Raw genomic sequence first — 17,179 nt, 5'->3', positions numbered from 1 at the left:
CAGGATTTTAAATAAATAAAAGAACTTTTTCTAATAATAAAGTTATTTATTTTCCATAAATTATATGTAGTGAATTAAATAAGCGGATATTTATTAACTTAACATAATTTGTGGTTGACAATGTTATAACTTTATAAATCAGAAAAAAAGAGTATTTGAATATTTTCTCGTCTAGCTAATAATGATTAAGAATTAAGAGGCTTATATTTTTTGCGTAACTATTATAAACTATCTGAAAGGCTCGAGGATGCAGCTGTCTGAAACATCTCAGAAGTGGTATTCCAACGATGATAATTTAATTTATGACTCTTTCGAAAGACTAATCAAGTAAAAAATATAAGGCAAGGATATTTATTCCTTTCTAAAAAATGCTTGTTACAATGGTTTTCAAAAATTAAGACTTACAGTGCTCAAAATGAGTGTCATGATTCATGTTTTTTAACTGTCAATATTAAAGGCTGTTCACAAATATTTTGGTGACAGTTTTGCTCAAATTACATTTCACAAACCAAGATCTGGGTTTTGTACAAAATTAGTAATTGTTCAATGTTTCATCAAGGTTTGTTTTCACCTAGGTGTAAATAAGCAATCAAAAATTAAAATAATGTAAAACAGCCTTATTAAATAAATTAGTTGCAATAACTAAATTAGGTGTTACACTCTATCATATTTGATTATTAATTAGCTTTATATAAACTGCAATTTTTTTGCTACTATCCACTACTAGGAAGGAATTCTTGACCACCACTCATCCCAACTGTTGATTCGCAGCTCAGCGTTCAACACTGACCAATTAGGTGAGGGAACATCTGGAGCCAGCCAGTTGAAATCATCCAAACGATCCCAGTTATTAGAGTTCCGGTCTAAGCCGGACATGTTGAAATGCTTTTCTAAGTCTTCATAATACAAATTGTAAGGTGCTGTGCATATTTCAGTGCAATCCTCTACAATTCCCTTGCTGGTCACATGTAAATAAATATCACAATTAGTGGATGTGTGCATCCTCAACTGCTGGCATGCGGCAACTATCTTACAATTTGTACATTTCTCCATAAATACTGATGAAGTCACTGGTCCAGAAAGTACTATACAGTTTACTAGGTTGGTTAAATGCAATGTTCCCATGACACCTTTGAGGCCAACAGTACAGTTCGTAAGATTCCTTAAAGCAACATCCCTTTGGAATAACTCATCGTTTTCAAGCAGTAGCACTTTATCAGTCAGTGAATCAAAACCGAAAAGTTTCTCATCCCATTTGTTGCTATCTGTCTTTCTTGCAGCATCATTTTCATCGAGCGAACTTTGTTTTTGAGTGTGCGACTTAGGAAGCTTTTTCTTTGAGAAACCAAACTTTTTTCTTGGAACATATCTTTCTTCTAATTCATAACATTTTGCTTGAAGGTTCTGTACAATTCCCAAATATTTACGCATGTTGAATTCCTTCAAGAAGAATGATGATGTCACAACATATTTTTGTAATTCGTTTACTTCTCTTTTTATGCTATCAAAGTGTGAAGGCAATGTAGTCAATTCTAGCGTTGGAACCTGCATCAGTAAGTCTTCTATGTATTCTGATTTAATTTTAAATGAGCCTGAAAAAAAATCTTCATTTTCGTTGGAAGCATCCACTTCTTCCCTTGCCTTATGAGCCTTCTGTAGTTTTTCTAAGCGTTGTGCGTCTCTCCTACTTAATCTTTCTAACACTGAATTTCTGTCACTCATTTTCCTTTCTTTAACAAATCGTCTATTGTCTTGTTTAAGTCTGAATTGGGACTAGCGGCTTGTTTTAAAACATTAATGGTTTGGTGGCTTACTCTTCGGGCATCTGTGTGTTTTGATTCTTCGTTAAACTATAAATGAGAAAAAATAAAATATTTAAACTATGTATATGGAAGATCCTTGAGGAGTTTCTGGAACCAAGTTAGTATATCTCACACAAAATTTACTCTTAAATATTATTACAACCCACTGGTGAAGTGTGGTGACTGGTTTTGTCCCTCTACAGTCAAAACTCAAAGTATATTTATTATGCAGTGAAATTAAATCAATACAATAGGTGAGAAGTAAGTCAAGTAAATGGATCAAACTTGATGAAAAATTTGATTGATGTGACTTCAATCTCCAAATTCAATGTGAATGATCAATGGAATGGGCACTGATATAATTCTGGTAAATCAAATATTAGTCACAATTAACTATGTTTTTTACTAAATCAACTTTGGTAAAATGTTATTTGCTACTACAAATCTATGATACAATTTTGACAGTTTAGCTAGGGCTTTTGACTGGAATTAAGGATCACTCAAGCCCCAGAGGCTAGCGGTACAATCACAATTTGAAAACACATGCAGAGATTAGTCCCAATAAAACCAACCAATAGGAATATTAGCTAAACAGTGACCACAATCAACATAAACTAATACAGAATTCAATAATGACCTGCTTAAGTAGTTCATCATCAGGTTTGACCAACTTGAACAGTGCATAACCGAGGGAGCCAAACGTCACCACCCAAAATGTGGCTCTAATAGGAACTGACATCTCACCGCTAGTTTAAATTTTGCCTTCGTTCGACCAAATTGCCTGATCCAGATCTCGGATCTTTTGATCTGCGATGGCTTCACCGATTCCGTAGTAACCTTCCAGTACCCAGTTGTGGTTCTTGAACATGTACAGACGGAAATCTGGAATTCGTGAGTGAATGATTTTAATGGGTCGGATTTTTTGATCAAATAAGTAGGTCAAAGAGAAATCAATGGCAAAAAAAAAGAGAAAAATGACACAAGTGTGTTGATTTTGGTGAAGCCGGGATATTAATGAGATAAAGTGGCAAGGCATACCCGTCATTTTATTTTGATCAACGTTAAACACAAAAACAAAGACATTGACTATTGCACATGTTGACATTTGCAGTTTTTTTTCAGCCGTCAAAATTATTTTTGTCGAACCGGACAAAGAAATGCGTTATTTACGCTGTAGAGATGCTCTTTTATGCTATGATTACACATATATATGCTTAAATAAATACACAGAAATAAACCCGTCCCCATACTTACCTCTGTCGGTATTCAACTTGTACCAGAGACCGTAGGATGCGGCGAGACCAATTCCTTCTATCAACAATGCACCTTTGATGCCCCAAGTAATATACCGTTTGTAGGCAGGCTTTGGAGACTTTGTAAGCATAATCAAAAAGATATAATACGAATTGTTTTCTAGAATAATAAAAATTCTGAATGAAAATTCACAGTCACACCATTGAATCACGAATACCTATCTCTCACTCACTCGATGGATGACGTAAGGAAAAGAACGTTCGGAAATTCAAGTTCAATTCAATCGTGATATCAAAATGAATATAAAATGCGTTTTCATTCTACTATAATATGTTGACCCTCTAATTCTTCAATGCTATATCAGTTTAGTTTCTATTTGAGTATTTTAGACTATTTAAAGAAAACATATTCAAAGCCCAAAGAATATCATATTCAATGGTTAACCAGCTTAAGTGAAGTGGCGTATCGGGTTTCTTCAAGTTTAGCAAGTGCAAATAGTGTGCCATGTATCATCGTTCTACTATTCTCTGCTGTATTTCTTGATGTGCTGGGGCCCGATTCTCCTAATTTTACCTAAGCGACCTTCGATTGACGTTCGACTCGATTCGACTGAGATCCAATCCCGTCTCGATTACGATTGAAGCGTATGTGGCATTCCGCTATTTCTTCTTTGAAATAAACGTTTTTATCCTTTTCTGTCATTCAATAATGAATCATTTTGTCTGCAAATGATTAACGATTGCAAAATGATTGTACAGCAAACTACCGTATAGACCAAGATCATCAAAATAGCAGACCAATCGCACACCAATCAAATGTCAATTGAATACGATTGGTCTTTTATTAGTAGCAGAATGCCCGATATGGTTAAAACTGCTATTACGATCATATTGCGATTCGATTTCTATTCGATTTTGACATTATTAACTTAGGAGAATCGGGGCCCTGGTCCCATTATTTATCAGGAATAAATTGTTATAGTGTATGTAGGTGGATACATATAAATTTTCACGAAATGTTGCCTAGAAACGAAAAATATTGAACTAACAAGATAATTATTAATTGTCTTACGTTTCCAACAGCGAGGGTTATTGACCTTTGATTGATTATTGAATTGGAAGGATGCGTATAAAAAAAAACTAATCAAAACATTTGCACGTTCACAATCGACAATGAAATCCACGCTTATTAAAGGGTCTGTCAAAAGGTCTAATTACGTTTACGACGTTCTCTCGTTAGTAACCTGGGTAACTAAGTAGGTACTTCTGGAATAACTTGAAGGGAATCACTATGTGTCAGGTGGAATAAAAGTTTTATAAAGTTTAAATATTTTATTTTTAGATTTGGTAGCAATACCTAAAGCTAGCCTACTTACTTTACCGACTTACCTAATCTAAACTGATCCTTAACTTCCTTCACACATTAGCAAGTTATATCTATGACGATAAAGTTCTCCATTATTTTACTTTCTCTTATTTTTATGGACTATTCTTCTTGTTCCTCTTCATCTTCAGGTTCTTCCTCAGCTTGTTCCTCCTCGCATTCTTCTTCGCAACTTTGCGTATCAGTGAGAGACTCCTTCAAGCATTCGGGCGCTGGTTCCTGAACATAAAATCATTTTATTAAACACACATAAGGTGATGTGAAAGGTACTGTATTATGCTTAGCTGTTTGGCCACTAGAATATTGGCCATTAGTACCAAACAGTTAGGCTCTATAGCTACAATAAAAAATGAATATCGCCAAAAACCCTATCCATTATCCTATCCAAAAAGTTCGGATCTTCTAAACTCCAAGCAGTAGGTACTTACTCCAATATGGTATCTGAATCGGATTTGATATCCCTCCAACTTGTTATCAATGCATTCTCCGGCGCATTCTTGCCAGTCGTCCCAAGCAGTCATCGGGCAATCTGGCGAAGAATCGGGATCTACTGAAGGTTCCTCGCTGCTAACAATGAAAATTAAAAGCATGAGCATTTGTTAAGGGTGTGCAGTGAGCGATGGATGTGGATCTACCCTTATGAACCCTGTGAGCAAGAGCCCTAGTCTCTGCAGTAAGCGGTGGATTTAGGTCTACCCTTGTTTGTGAGCCCTGTGGCCCACAGCCCCAATTTACGTGTGAATAACGGGTGTAGCACAGTACAATTCTTCTTTTTATGTACTCTGCCTAAGTACTCATACTCGCTTATGTGCTCTTCCTACCCTATATGTACCTACCTGCCCGCTAAACCCTCTTTCTACTACACCCTTTTAAAAAAACTTCCTTACTTTAGCACTACCCCTTGTCTGTACCCCTACACACTCTCCTTACATATTTACCTATGTACTCTATAATTGACTTCTATAATATAGTTCCTTATCAGGTAAATAAATTGGAAATCAATTAAATTTGACTTACGTTGTGGTGGTCGTGGGTGGAGATGGTAGGTATCGAGTTGTGGTGTCGCGACCATCACCGTCGCCGTCGTCCCCATCACCGGGCTCATCGGTCTCGCCTTCACCTTATCCGAAAAATATCACGTCATGAATTTAACAACTAGGCATTTGACTGAATGTGAGTGTTGAAAATATAGAATGTTCATAACTACATATATCGAAATAATGCATAGGAGATGTAGTATTGTATGTACCGTGTGTACACAGCAGACACCAAAACCAAATTATTTTTGAAATCTACATCAACGAAAAACTCTTTGAGGCACTCCCTACAGTTCGGTAGTTCGGTAGAGCCTGAATAGAACATGAAAATTTTCAATTGATTTCAAAATTCAAACTAACGAATAAATAAGTAACAGGGGGGTACCTGGTTCTTCAGTAAACACGGGGTTTTCCGTGCAGTTAGGATTGTAATAAGTCCGTATCAATTGGAACATAAGTCTCGCGAACGGTTTGATCAGTTCTTTTGGGATGTCCGCGTCTATTTTTGCGCTGGAAATCGGCTGCGCTGGTGCTGTCGCCTCATTCGATGACTGAGGTATGCAAAGAAGAAATATTAATGGCCTCTATTTCACTATTATTTATTGAATACTATTTATTTTATTATAAATCGTTACTTACGTCGAATTTTTTCCCACTATCAGTTCCAGCATCCATAGGATACAAATTAAAGACTACACTCTCCGCCCATACATGAGTTTTGGCATCGCAAAGTTCTAAATTGGCGACTCCCAGGAACCAATCAGGGGAGGGCACGATGGCAGTGGCTAAAGACACCATGTGATGCTTCCTGCTAGCCCTGAAGGTGGAAACTGTCGTCATGTTTGTCATTGGTGGAGCTGTTGCCTTTATGATTGTTCGGACGGCAGTGCCAAGCTGTAAAGATGTAGATTATGTTAATTAGGAACTTCGATCATATTGCGTGATTAATTATTGTCCTTTCGCAAAAGAAAACAATTTATGGAATTACAGTCAGCCTTATTTCAATTTAAACCATTCAAAGACAAGACCCTTGAGCCGCATTTGCTGGTTGTGTTGATAAAAACATAACATGTATGATATGACAAATAGCGTTATGCTTAGATTCTCACCTTGTCAGAAATTTCCACTTCCAAATTGGTGGTGTTTCCTTGTTCAGCGAGAAGTTTGAGACCACCGGTAGCGTCAGAGTTATACTTGAAGAGAGTAAAGTCCTTGCTATGCGAGGCTCCAACCACGTCACTGAACCTTGCTACCAGGTCCTTTGGCGGATACATTCTGGGATGGGTGTTGAAGGACCACATACCTTCAAATATTAACTGTTTGAAAAGATAAAATGTGAGGAAAATAAATAATATGACTTTATCATAGCTTTGCAATTAAATGATAGAGGTGTTATAGTACATATAAAATGATGATGTCAAAAAACAATACCTACTCTTTCGAGTCCATAAATTGAGAGCAAGAATTAAATGCACTGTTAATTATTTTGTCCGGCCGTGATTGGCCTCACTTCGCACAGACGATGATTAATCGCATGCACAATTTGCGTAGGTAGCTTTAGGGTCCTGAATCAGTGAGCAATGATAATTAATATGGCATACTCACCTTATACCTCGCGTCCTCACAAACTTGGCAATTATCATTTTCCATAGGCTGCATATCATCTGCCTTGCGCCGATCCTCACAAATCCGTTTCGAAAGGGGACCTTCGAAACTGTACCAAACATCCGGGGTAACTGCTACTACGGCGAAGATTGTCACACATTTGTTGTTTTTCTCTGGAGCTGTCCATCTTGCCTAAAAAATAGTATTTCTTAATTAAGAATTTGCGACATATAACCCTAAATAGCTTATCTTAGTTCTATGTTGGGGATATGGGTCTAGATTCCCATTTTATTTGGAATGGCTATTTCGTCTTCTTTTCAGTATTTAAAAGGGAAATGTGTAAAAAAACTGAGATCGTGAGCAAACCACATATGTACAGATGGCATTTCACCTTACCTCAACAAAAGTCTTCGGCGTAACATCGGACTGTACAACAGTATTGTTGCAGATAGGCTGCAGTTTCGCTATATTGGAGCCATGCATCGGCTCCAGCTTGCCAGGACTCAGCAGGATAGGCCTTCGGAGGTTGTTCTTGTTCTCCTCCGTGTCCTCTCGAAGAGATATCGTGAATGCTATGAACGGAGTCACTCCATCTCGGGAGGATAAGCGCACTGCAAAAATGGAAATGACCAGCTTAAAATCGTGATTGCCAACTTTATAAAGGCTTTCAGCAGTCGTATTTTGTAAGCTATGATGGACCCATATCGAGAAAATTATTATTTTCCCTAATCCCTTCGACCTATAGATAGACCATTTATCGGGGAAGAGAGAGCATGGGGAGAGAGAGTAGAGCAGTTCCCACGGGATGCGAACGATACCGCGGTTTACAGCCAGTAGGAAATATTAGTTACTTACCCGTATAAGTTTCCCTCGGAATGTACATGTTGTCTCTGATACCATCCACATCTATGAGGAAGCGATTGTCAGGTGGCAGGGGAGCCGTGTCAGTTCCCAGGGGTCGTCTGTCACACACCTCATAGCATACGCAAGCTTGCAGGAGTAGGATCAGGCATACTGTTTGATATGGACCTAGAACTAAAGGTCTCTATCAAGTACAAGTAGATGAGGTTGTTTTGGAAATAAAGGTAACGAAGGGACTTTCCCACTCAATGAACTTTTGCCCGTTAGTAGGCAGACATTGTAACCCAAATGTTTTTTTCTGACTGTAAACAGCCTGTAAAATTAGACCTGTTTCAGATGTAGTCACAACACTGAACAAGCCTGAAAAAGGACACAGGCTAGTTTTTATCGAAGAATGAAAAGTAGACCTCAAATGAGGGTACATAAATTATTATCATCACTAAAAAAAGGCCCTGAATAATTCAAGACTTAAGAAAATGTAAAAAAAAACTCACCAAAAAAGTTCAAATGCATTTTCACCTTGTACTATAAATAAGTGTCATATGGCCACGGGTCGATGTGTTACTAAACTGTCCATTCACAATTAGTACCTATAATCGTCCTGATGCATCTCCCGTGTTTATTGCTTAATTTAAACTAATTAATGCCCTGAAATATGCTGCCAAAGGATTGGAACCTTTATTGTGTTTGTATAGAGTGTATTTTGGAAATCGGGTGTACCTATGTAAAATAGCAATATGATTTATACATCCCTATTGTGTCGTTTGTACTAGAATTTGGCTATAAATAGCCTGTACTACGATTCTGAGAAAAAATAGGATCAATGCAAAACGAGGATAATGCAGTAGTTATGCATTACCCCTGTGGCATATTGGTAGGATCTTTGTCACAATTTCTAAGTAAGTAGCTATAATCAACTGTCTCTAAGTTCAAAGATAGGACAGAATGGAAAAAATAAAATAAAATACCTCCGTACACCAAACATTAACAGAAAGAAAAGCCTCGAAAATGCGAAATGAAACAACAGCAATAAGCTATACTTAATTTGTTACTTTTACTTAGCTAGTAGGTATCTACAACTTAAAACTATGTTTACATCTCAATGAACTGATGTGGTTTACACTGATAAAATCACTCATTTTATATTGTTCAGTTCATAATCTTCTAATCCCTGCGCTTGGAGTTCCATTTGCCCCCGGGAGACACGGGTGCCATGATTCGACGTTCAACTGCAAGAAAACACCATCATGTTATTAGCACACTACGTGGTTCCTACTAACAAGAAGTCCTTACAACGTTTGACGAGATATGGAAAAGAAGTGATATGAAGGGAAAAAATAAACACAAAATAGAACACCGCATTGATGGCTGGGGAAATGTAGACCAAAAATCTACAGCAAACACACCTGTTTCTCCAAAGGTAAACCTGATATACCACGTTGAGCATTATTGATTGATCAAAGTTAGGGAGAAAGTAGGTAAGTGCGATACTTCTATCGAATACCTACATTTTTGAAATAGGATCAGATTTGGGAACTTAGAGCCTCAAGGTCGAAATTTAGAGCCTCAAGTTATTCACAAACCTGCAATATCGTCCTCGTCCTCTTCAGCATTGGTACATTCGTCTTCACAAGGTTCTCTCTGGAATGTCTCGACGTGTTTCTTGCAGAACTTTGACACCTCCTTCCTGTGATGGTGCTTGGCCTAGGATTGGAATATCGATTACTGTAGCAGATGCCAATGAACATACCGTGTGGTAAGAATCGAAATGTGGGATCAAATGATCCCCTTAAAAATGAAATTAGCAGTAAAACCTTTTTTGCGCTAAATAAGGGGTTATTTTTATAAGAATCGCTAAATTATGGTATCCACAATTTCTCGCCCATCTTTTTTTTAATCTTATCTTTATCTTGCTGGTCTCAGAATCTTGGTGTCATTTATTCGCAATCAATATACTTAAAAGTAACTACAAACACATATATCTTAACCAACATTCTAACGCAACTTACATGAGGATCATACATCTCTACTGGAACTCCGTCGACGAGATGGTACCGTTCCCTCCAGCGGAATCCCATTACCTTCCCCTCCTCACAATCCCCGTCGCAGGCGCTCCACTCCTCCCACGGTGAAGTGGGGCATTCTTCCAAAGATTCTTCATCAGTTTCAGTTACTAATGGAGCTTCGCTGTGTAGACGAAAGTGTGATCGTCAATTTGGTCTCCTTAAAGTCTCATAAAAATCTAGTTCAGATATGCATTGCTTTGATTTAGGTATTATTTCGAAGTATGGGTTTAAATGGACATCTTACTCGGGAATCTAAACCAGTTCGTTAAGGAGTAGGTAATTAGGTATAGATGTTGTAATGACGAATATTCCTGTATTTTCTTGCTTGCTCCCAGACCATCGAATTTTTTTCTACTTTATAGCACATTTACCTACCACCTATGTATTAAAATAATGTTAAAGAGAATGAGATGAAATGATGCAAGCTCCATCATCCTTTCTGTATGAGATCATGACATACTACTCTACGTCTATTCTACTAGTCAACAACTAAGCCTCACCGCCCGTCCTCGGCGCTATCTAGATGTGTTTGATACCTGGATGGCTCTGGAGGCTCCGGTTTAGCCTCCTCACTGGTCTCCGGGACTTCTTCTGAAGATTCTGGTGCTTCTGTCGCCGGTGGTTCCTCTATCAAAATAAAAACAGCACCAACTTTTACCTAGTCATTCAATCTAATGTACTCGACATCTACAAAAGTGCTTTGATGACCTCTACTCGTGGACTTTCGACTCTAAACAATAGCAAAATGTGGAACGTAGGAACATACCTGTACTTTCTTCTTCGCAATCTCTGTGGTAAGTCCTGATCAGCTTAATGTGGAATTTTCCGAACGGATGCATCTCTTTTATGTCCACTTCATAAAATGGTGAGTTTTTGTCATACGAACTCATTTCCACTCGACCTATCGAGTCTTGGGGATAGGTTACGATATTAGCTGCCTGAAAAGTTTGTGGCTTGAATAAGTTCTACCTTTGTGGAGAAATATGTATTGTCTCTCTACTCACTTCATAAGACACTCCGCTATCCGTGCCAGCATCCCAAGGATATAGATTAAGCTCCCTTTCATTCAGCCACGTATTATCTTCCTGGCAGAGTTCAAACCTGGTGACTCCTAAGAACCAATCGGGAGAAGGATGCAAAGCTACCACTGCTGAGAACAGGTGATTCTCTTTGTCGACGCGAAAAAAGGAATAAGTAGGTAGACTCATTTTACGATACCCATGGCCCTTGCCTTTTATCAGTGTTCGGACTCCATCGCCAATCTGCAAAACCACATAATTTCATAGAACACGATAAATATCTAACAAGAAAATAACTTTATCGCTTTTACATTACACCTGTTTACATTTTACCTTCTCTCGAATTTCAACTTCCAGATTGCTGGAGTTAGCGTGTTCAGCGAAATCTCTAAATCCTTCCGAAGCGAGGTTTCCAGGCATCCACAGGATATATTCTCCGTTATGAGAAGCTCCAACTAGATCGCTGTACCTTGGAAGCCAGTCATTTTCAGGGTACATATATGGATGGGTGTTGCGAGACCATATACCGGTGAAGGTTAGCTGGAGAAATATTTTTTATGAGTTTGAAACACATCAAATTAAAGCTTAAATAATTTCGATTACACAATATGTGGAAGATACAAAATCTGTCGGAAGCTTTTCCTACAATATAAGTAGGCTATTGATGACAGTTCACAAGCTCCCATACCTCATATTTAGCTTCATCACAGATCCCACATTCGTAGTTCAACTGCGGCGCCACGTCATCAGGCTGCCTCAAGTCCTCACACACTTTCTGTGTTAAAGGAGCTCCATCCTCGTACCATACCTCATCGTTTACGGCCACCATAGCACGCAGAGTGACACAGCCATTGCCTGAGGCAGGGGCTTGCCAGTATACCTGTAAAATAGGTTCTTGGTAGTTGGTAGTCTGAATATTCCTTCCTATGAAAGATTATTAGATGTTTCCAAATAAACCCCTCTTTTCCATTAGCCACTATGCCCAGGGCGGCCCTGGCCCTGGTCCTGGCAGGGCCTGCTATCTGAATAAATCTTGCTGGCATTCTTTGGGCTGGTTCTCTAGACGGAAAAGACAACTGTAATGGGCAATATATTGAAACAAGTAACTTGATCAAGACAAATACCTACCATTTACCAATACTCTTAAAAAACCTGCTGAAGGGGTCTTACCTCAACAGATTTCTTGTAGGATGCCATGGCTTGCTCAACCGAATAGAGACATCTGTCGCTGTACTTAGCAGTGGCAGAATCTTGAGGTCTCAACTCTCCCGGATATAGTGCGATTATTCGCCTGGGATTCCTAGGATCCTGCTTTACATCACCCTCCGCGGATATCATGAAGCCTGTGAAATGGGACTGGCCATCCGTTTCGGTTATTTGTACTGAAATAGCAATGGTCCTTTTATCATATTTTTTTTTTTAAGTTGTCAGAAAAAATGGAAAAAATAAGTCATTAAGATTCTAAATCAATTCATTAAATCTTTATTCTTTAAAAAGGTGGTACAGTCAACACAAAAAATAGATTCACTAGAGAAACTTCTTATCTATCAAATTACGACATAAAGTTACCTGTGTAAAGTTGTTCAGGAATATATGAGTTTTCGAGGCCTATAATCTCTAGCTTGAAGCGGCCATCTGGTTCCGAGGCTTGCGTAGTTGACCCGTATGGTCTTCTTTCACATCGAAAACAAATCACAGTTGGTAAAACTAACACGAAACATAAAATATACATAAAACAGGAAAGTGACATTTTGGCCTGAAGTACAGCCATGCCTCCTTGTTGATAAATTCTACTGCTATACGCTGATCATGCCGAAGCTGTTAAATACTAGGGCATTAAGTAATTTTATTGTCAGATCGAATATCAACAAGGATTGTATTGCTGCCCTAATTAGTTAAATTAAAATGCGTCTTCAGGGTTATTCCTTGTCCAAGTTTGAGTGTGTAGCCACTTTCATACTGCTCATGTAATCTATACTAATATTATAAAGCTGAAGAGTTTGTTTGTTTGTTTGAACGCGCTAATCTCCGGAACTACTGATACGATTTGAAAAAATCTTTCAGTGTTAGATAGCCCGTTTATCGAGTTTACGATAAAAAAATTATACGCGTTCGAAGTTGCGGGTGACCGCATCTTAATTATAAGGTTAAACAAGGCTAAGGAATCAGCTAGTGATAATAATATAGCAAGTACTGCCCGATAGGATTCGTGAATTTTTTGCCAGTGACCATATTAATGACTCTCTGACGTGGGTCAGGGATATGATTATGATGTAGTATAGTGACATCACCAAGTGTTTATCTAGGAATGAAAACAAAAAGGCTTACTATGTTTTTCAATCAATTTTATTTGTATGTATGTATGGTGTTTTCCGCAAACGGAACGCAAACGCTAGAAAATAACATTGTCAATTTTGACAGTTACAGTTCGACTAGAAGTGTCAACAATAAACGGGGAAATTAGACGTAAATTCGCGAGGTGTGGTGTGTTGTGGTGATTGTCTTCGTGTCAAATGTTCAATAAATGTCTACTAAACCAATAAAAATGCCGTCGGCAACAAAAGAGAAGGATTCTACGATCCTCAAGATCGCCGTGGAGATGCTCAATGCTCCCGACAAGGTACCACAGTTGATGGAATTCGATCAAAGCCAGCCCTTATCGAGCATCATACAACTTCTTTGCAAGCCTTGGGGTCTCCCCGACCCTGAGAATTACGCTCTACAATTTTCCGAAAGCAACAACCAGAATTATATAACGGAGAAAAATCGCAATGAAATAAAGAACGGATCTGTTTTACGTTTGGAATTGTCGGCTGCCAAAACTGTCCAGGATATCCTGGGAAAGATAAACAATGCCTCGGAGGTCGACCAAATTGCTGCCCTCACTAAGTTGTCCGTATTAAGCAGTGATCTCACCTTCGCACTTGAATTTATTAACAAAAAAGGTTTGACACTAATCATAAACAATATAGAAAATGGTAAGTTCAAGGGTAAATCGCTCAAATACGCCCTCGTTACTTTTGTGGAACTGATGGACCATGGAGTTATATTCTGGGACATACTTGAAAATCAATTTATCAACAAAGTTGCTAGTTTTGTTAGTAACCAAGCTAATACTCAAGATCCTAAAGTGATTCAGTGTTGTTTATCAATACTTGAGAACATTGTACTTAATAGTTCCAAGAATTCACATGTAGAGAAAGAGATTACCATTCCAAGCCTGATCTCACATTTACAGAACACTCACCAAGACAGTATTATCCAGCAGAATGCTATAGCTCTTATAAATGCAATATTTTCTAAAGCTGACATGACAAAGAGAAAAACTATTGCAGCTACATTATCTTCGAAACAGGTTAGGTCTGTAATTTATGAGAACCTCATTGGTGCCAGTGAGTTTTCTAAGAATGCTTCAGAACAGGGTCTGGGTACTGAACTGGCTCACCAACTCTATGTTCTACAAACACTTATGCTTGGTCTACTAGAACCTAAAATGAGACAGCGAGCTGATGCCCAAGAAAAGGAATCCCAGGAAAAGATCAATGAACTTAGGAAAGTTGCTTTTGAAAATGATAACAACCCTAACATTGAGGTCACCATGAGACGTCCACTTGGGAGTTACTCCAAAGACAAAAAGCTTGGGTTCAAATGCGAGATTGATCCAATAAAAGATTTTAATGAAGTGCCACCTGGAGTGTTAGCATTGGACTGTATGCTGTACTTTGCAAGGAACTACTCAGAAGAATACACAAAAATTGTGTTAGAAAATAGCTGTAGAGCTGATGAACATGAATGCCCCTTTGGCAAGACAAGTGTGGAATTGGTCAAGTTACTCTGTGACATTCTACATGTAGGGGATCCACCTAGTGAACAAGGGCAAACCTATCACCCTCTATTTTTCACTCATGACAGACCTTTTGAAGAACTGTTTTGCATTTGCATAGTTCTTCTAAACAAGACTTGGAAAGAAATGAGAGCTACTGCGGAAGATTTTATTAAAGTTTCCAGTGTAGTCAGGGAGCAAATAAGCAGGGCACTATCATCGTCTCCCAAAGGGTTTGACAAGTTTAGACAAAAGATAAACCAACTGACATATACTGAAATTACTCAGCTATGGCAGCAGGAGAGAAATAACAGGGAAGTATGGGAGTCCCACGCAAGACCCATTGTTGAACTAAAAGAGAAAATAACCCCTGAAATTATTGATCTCATCCAACAGCAAAGATTAGGGGTCTTAGTTGGAGGTACAAGGTTCAAAAAGTATTCAGCCAGAGGTCAAAGGATCAAAGACAAGTTTTGGTTTGTTCGGCTATCTCCGAACCACAAAGTATTGCACTATGGAGACTGTGATGAAAAAAGCACTCCAAGTTTAGAGGAACTTGGTAACAAATTACCAGTAACTGATATGAAGTGTGTTATAACTGGCAAAGACTGTCCACATATGAAGGATTTAAGGGGACGGAAGATAACGCCCCATTTAGCATTCTCTCTGATCATCAAGTCTGCTGAAGTTACTTCTTTAGACTTTGTCGCACCTGATGATCAGATTTTCGACTACTGGACGGACGGTATAAATGCGCTTCTCAAGGAGAAAATGTCGAGTAAATCGTTCGAAAATGACCTGGAAACCCTACTGTCGATGGACATAAAAGTTCGATTACTTGACGCTGAAGGTATCGACATACCTAAGGACCCTCCTCAAATACCTGACGAGCCAGAAGATTATGAATTTTATTACGATAACAATTAAATAGGACCTTGTTTTATTGGTTTTCAAGCTTTTAAGAGAATTAAGATACTATTTGCAGTATCCATTTAGCAAAAATTATAATGACTTAATTAAGAATTATTCTCTTTTTAGACCATAAAGAACAATGCATTATTTTAAAATTTATACGCCTAATCTTCCAGACTTGTAATGTAACAGTAGTCTTTTAAGTTAATTGAATTGCGAATAAGATACCAAATTAGGAATGATATTTTATTATATGTATGGATAGGTGCATCGCCGTGGCTGTGACCGCGGTTCGGAAGCTCCGTTGAATACAAATGAGATTTAGATGACATATACTTACGTGATTGTTAAGTGTAGTCTTAATATTTGGCTGTGTGGTGACGAAATACCGATGTCAAAGTTCTATTAATAATCATAACAATGTAAGACCCTACGGTCGGATATGGGTCCGATTAGTTTAAAGTAATTCCGGCTTCGACATTTTATGCATCCGGTTTATGGTTTCCGAGGAAATGTGATGCAAATGAGAACCTTAATTACTTGTAATAAGGTTCTAAATTATAAGTTCTAAAAATATATAATATAATTATGCGTCGTCAATTCGTCATCTACAAGCTATTGGTTGAAGGATAGGGAATAAAGATATTAATAAATCTATTTTAGTATTTTCAGCTATTAAATGTAAGTCTTAACAAAAGACATATGTTTAGTTTGCCAATCGGCAATATGTGCCCGCGTCTCTAGCGGTATTACTAAATAGAGTCTAAACTTGTAGGCTCTAAGATTCAAATTGGAATACTTGAATATTTTAAAAACATCTGCAGTTTTTATTCTTGATTTTAATATTTGCGCCAATTATTGCGCATTTAAAAATGATATTCTGATCATAATTTCCAATGAAAGTTTTCCATTACATTTGTAAGAGAGCACAAAGTATTTTAATTATAGACTATAGTTTCATATAATTATCTTAAATTATTGTTATAATGTATTACTGATTTTCCATTTATGCTGTATCGACTGAATTCTATTAACTTCCATTTTAACCTAATGTATTGTGGCCATATACCAATATTATATTTTATATACCAAAGATCGTGTCTAAAGAACAAATATATTTAAATGTGTATGTATAAATAAAAGTTATATAGCTACAAAATGTTTTTTATTATGACCATCTTTCACTTGATTTTTGTGCAGTTGATTTTCATTAAATCTTCTTAATGACTAATTTATCCCCTAAAATGAAACCAACCATATGACTATAACTATACTGTAACTGTTACAGCCTTTTTATCGTCCTACTGCTGGACACAGGCCTCCTCTCACACGGAGAAGGATTGAGCATTAATCACCACGCTTGCTCAATGCGGAACTGTAACTACAGGAATAGAAAAAAGATCGACGAAATTTAGAA

General features: G+C 37.7%; 4 protein-coding genes across 8 annotated transcripts; 1 reads left to right on the top strand and 3 right to left on the bottom strand.

Moving 5' to 3' along the window:
* Positions 1 to 25: 25 nt before the first annotated feature.
* LOC110373332 (tubulin-specific chaperone C) lies at positions 26 to 3,301 on the bottom strand. 4 transcript variants are annotated; one of them, XM_064037516.1, is made up of 3 exons: positions 3,057 to 3,301; positions 2,547 to 2,684; positions 1,710 to 1,850 (listed from the first exon to the last, which is right to left on the bottom strand). In XM_064037516.1, exons 1-2 carry the CDS (start codon positions 3,184 to 3,186, stop codon positions 2,554 to 2,556), a joined length of 261 nt encoding a protein of 86 aa, XP_063893586.1. In that variant the 5' UTR covers positions 3,187 to 3,301; the 3' UTR covers positions 1,710 to 1,850; positions 2,547 to 2,553. The 4 variants fall into 4 exon arrangements, 3 of the variants coding, with proteins under 3 accessions (XP_021186251.2, XP_063893585.1, XP_063893586.1); XR_007510933.2 differs by having other exon boundaries at positions 1,711 to 1,850; positions 2,440 to 2,684; XM_021330576.3 differs by lacking the exon at positions 3,057 to 3,301 and having other exon boundaries at positions 26 to 1,850.
* A 1,128-nt stretch (positions 3,302 to 4,429) lies between these two features.
* On the bottom strand, positions 4,430 to 8,579 carry LOC110373331 (spondin-2). The gene is made up of 10 exons (XM_049840341.2): positions 8,437 to 8,579; positions 7,937 to 8,116; positions 7,478 to 7,692; positions 7,082 to 7,273; positions 6,586 to 6,792; positions 6,116 to 6,370; positions 5,862 to 6,027; positions 5,457 to 5,559; positions 4,868 to 5,003; positions 4,430 to 4,658 (listed from the first exon to the last, which is right to left on the bottom strand). The coding sequence occupies exons 1-10, from the start codon at positions 8,453 to 8,455 to the stop codon at positions 4,542 to 4,544; spliced, it is 1,590 nt and encodes a 529-aa protein (XP_049696298.2). The 5' UTR covers positions 8,456 to 8,579; the 3' UTR covers positions 4,430 to 4,541.
* Positions 8,580 to 9,068: 489 nt separating this feature from the next.
* LOC110373335 (spondin-1) lies at positions 9,069 to 12,847 on the bottom strand. 2 transcript variants are annotated; one of them, XM_021330580.3, is made up of 10 exons: positions 12,597 to 12,847; positions 12,198 to 12,409; positions 11,716 to 11,907; positions 11,361 to 11,567; positions 11,013 to 11,270; positions 10,775 to 10,946; positions 10,509 to 10,635; positions 9,952 to 10,129; positions 9,526 to 9,646; positions 9,069 to 9,171 (listed from the first exon to the last, which is right to left on the bottom strand). In XM_021330580.3, the coding sequence occupies exons 1-10, from the start codon at positions 12,796 to 12,798 to the stop codon at positions 9,107 to 9,109; spliced, it is 1,734 nt and encodes a 577-aa protein (XP_021186255.3). In that variant the 5' UTR covers positions 12,799 to 12,847; the 3' UTR covers positions 9,069 to 9,106. The 2 variants fall into 2 exon arrangements, with proteins under 2 accessions (XP_021186255.3, XP_021186256.3); XM_021330581.3 differs by having other exon boundaries at positions 10,545 to 10,635.
* A 611-nt stretch (positions 12,848 to 13,458) lies between these two features.
* Positions 13,459 to 16,921, top strand: LOC110373334 (engulfment and cell motility protein 1). The gene has a single exon (XM_021330579.3). The coding sequence runs from the start codon at positions 13,552 to 13,554 to the stop codon at positions 15,775 to 15,777; it is 2,226 nt and encodes a 741-aa protein (XP_021186254.1). The 5' UTR covers positions 13,459 to 13,551; the 3' UTR covers positions 15,778 to 16,921.
* The last annotated feature ends 258 nt before the right edge of the window (positions 16,922 to 17,179 follow it).

Source organism: Helicoverpa armigera, chromosome 13 (assembly GCF_030705265.1).
Source record: "Helicoverpa armigera isolate CAAS_96S chromosome 13, ASM3070526v1, whole genome shotgun sequence".
In the NCBI taxonomy this organism is placed as follows: domain Eukaryota; kingdom Metazoa; phylum Arthropoda; class Insecta; order Lepidoptera; family Noctuidae; genus Helicoverpa; species Helicoverpa armigera.
Note: the sequence above shows the minus strand (reverse complement) of the source record. Positions and strands in the feature narration are given on the sequence as shown.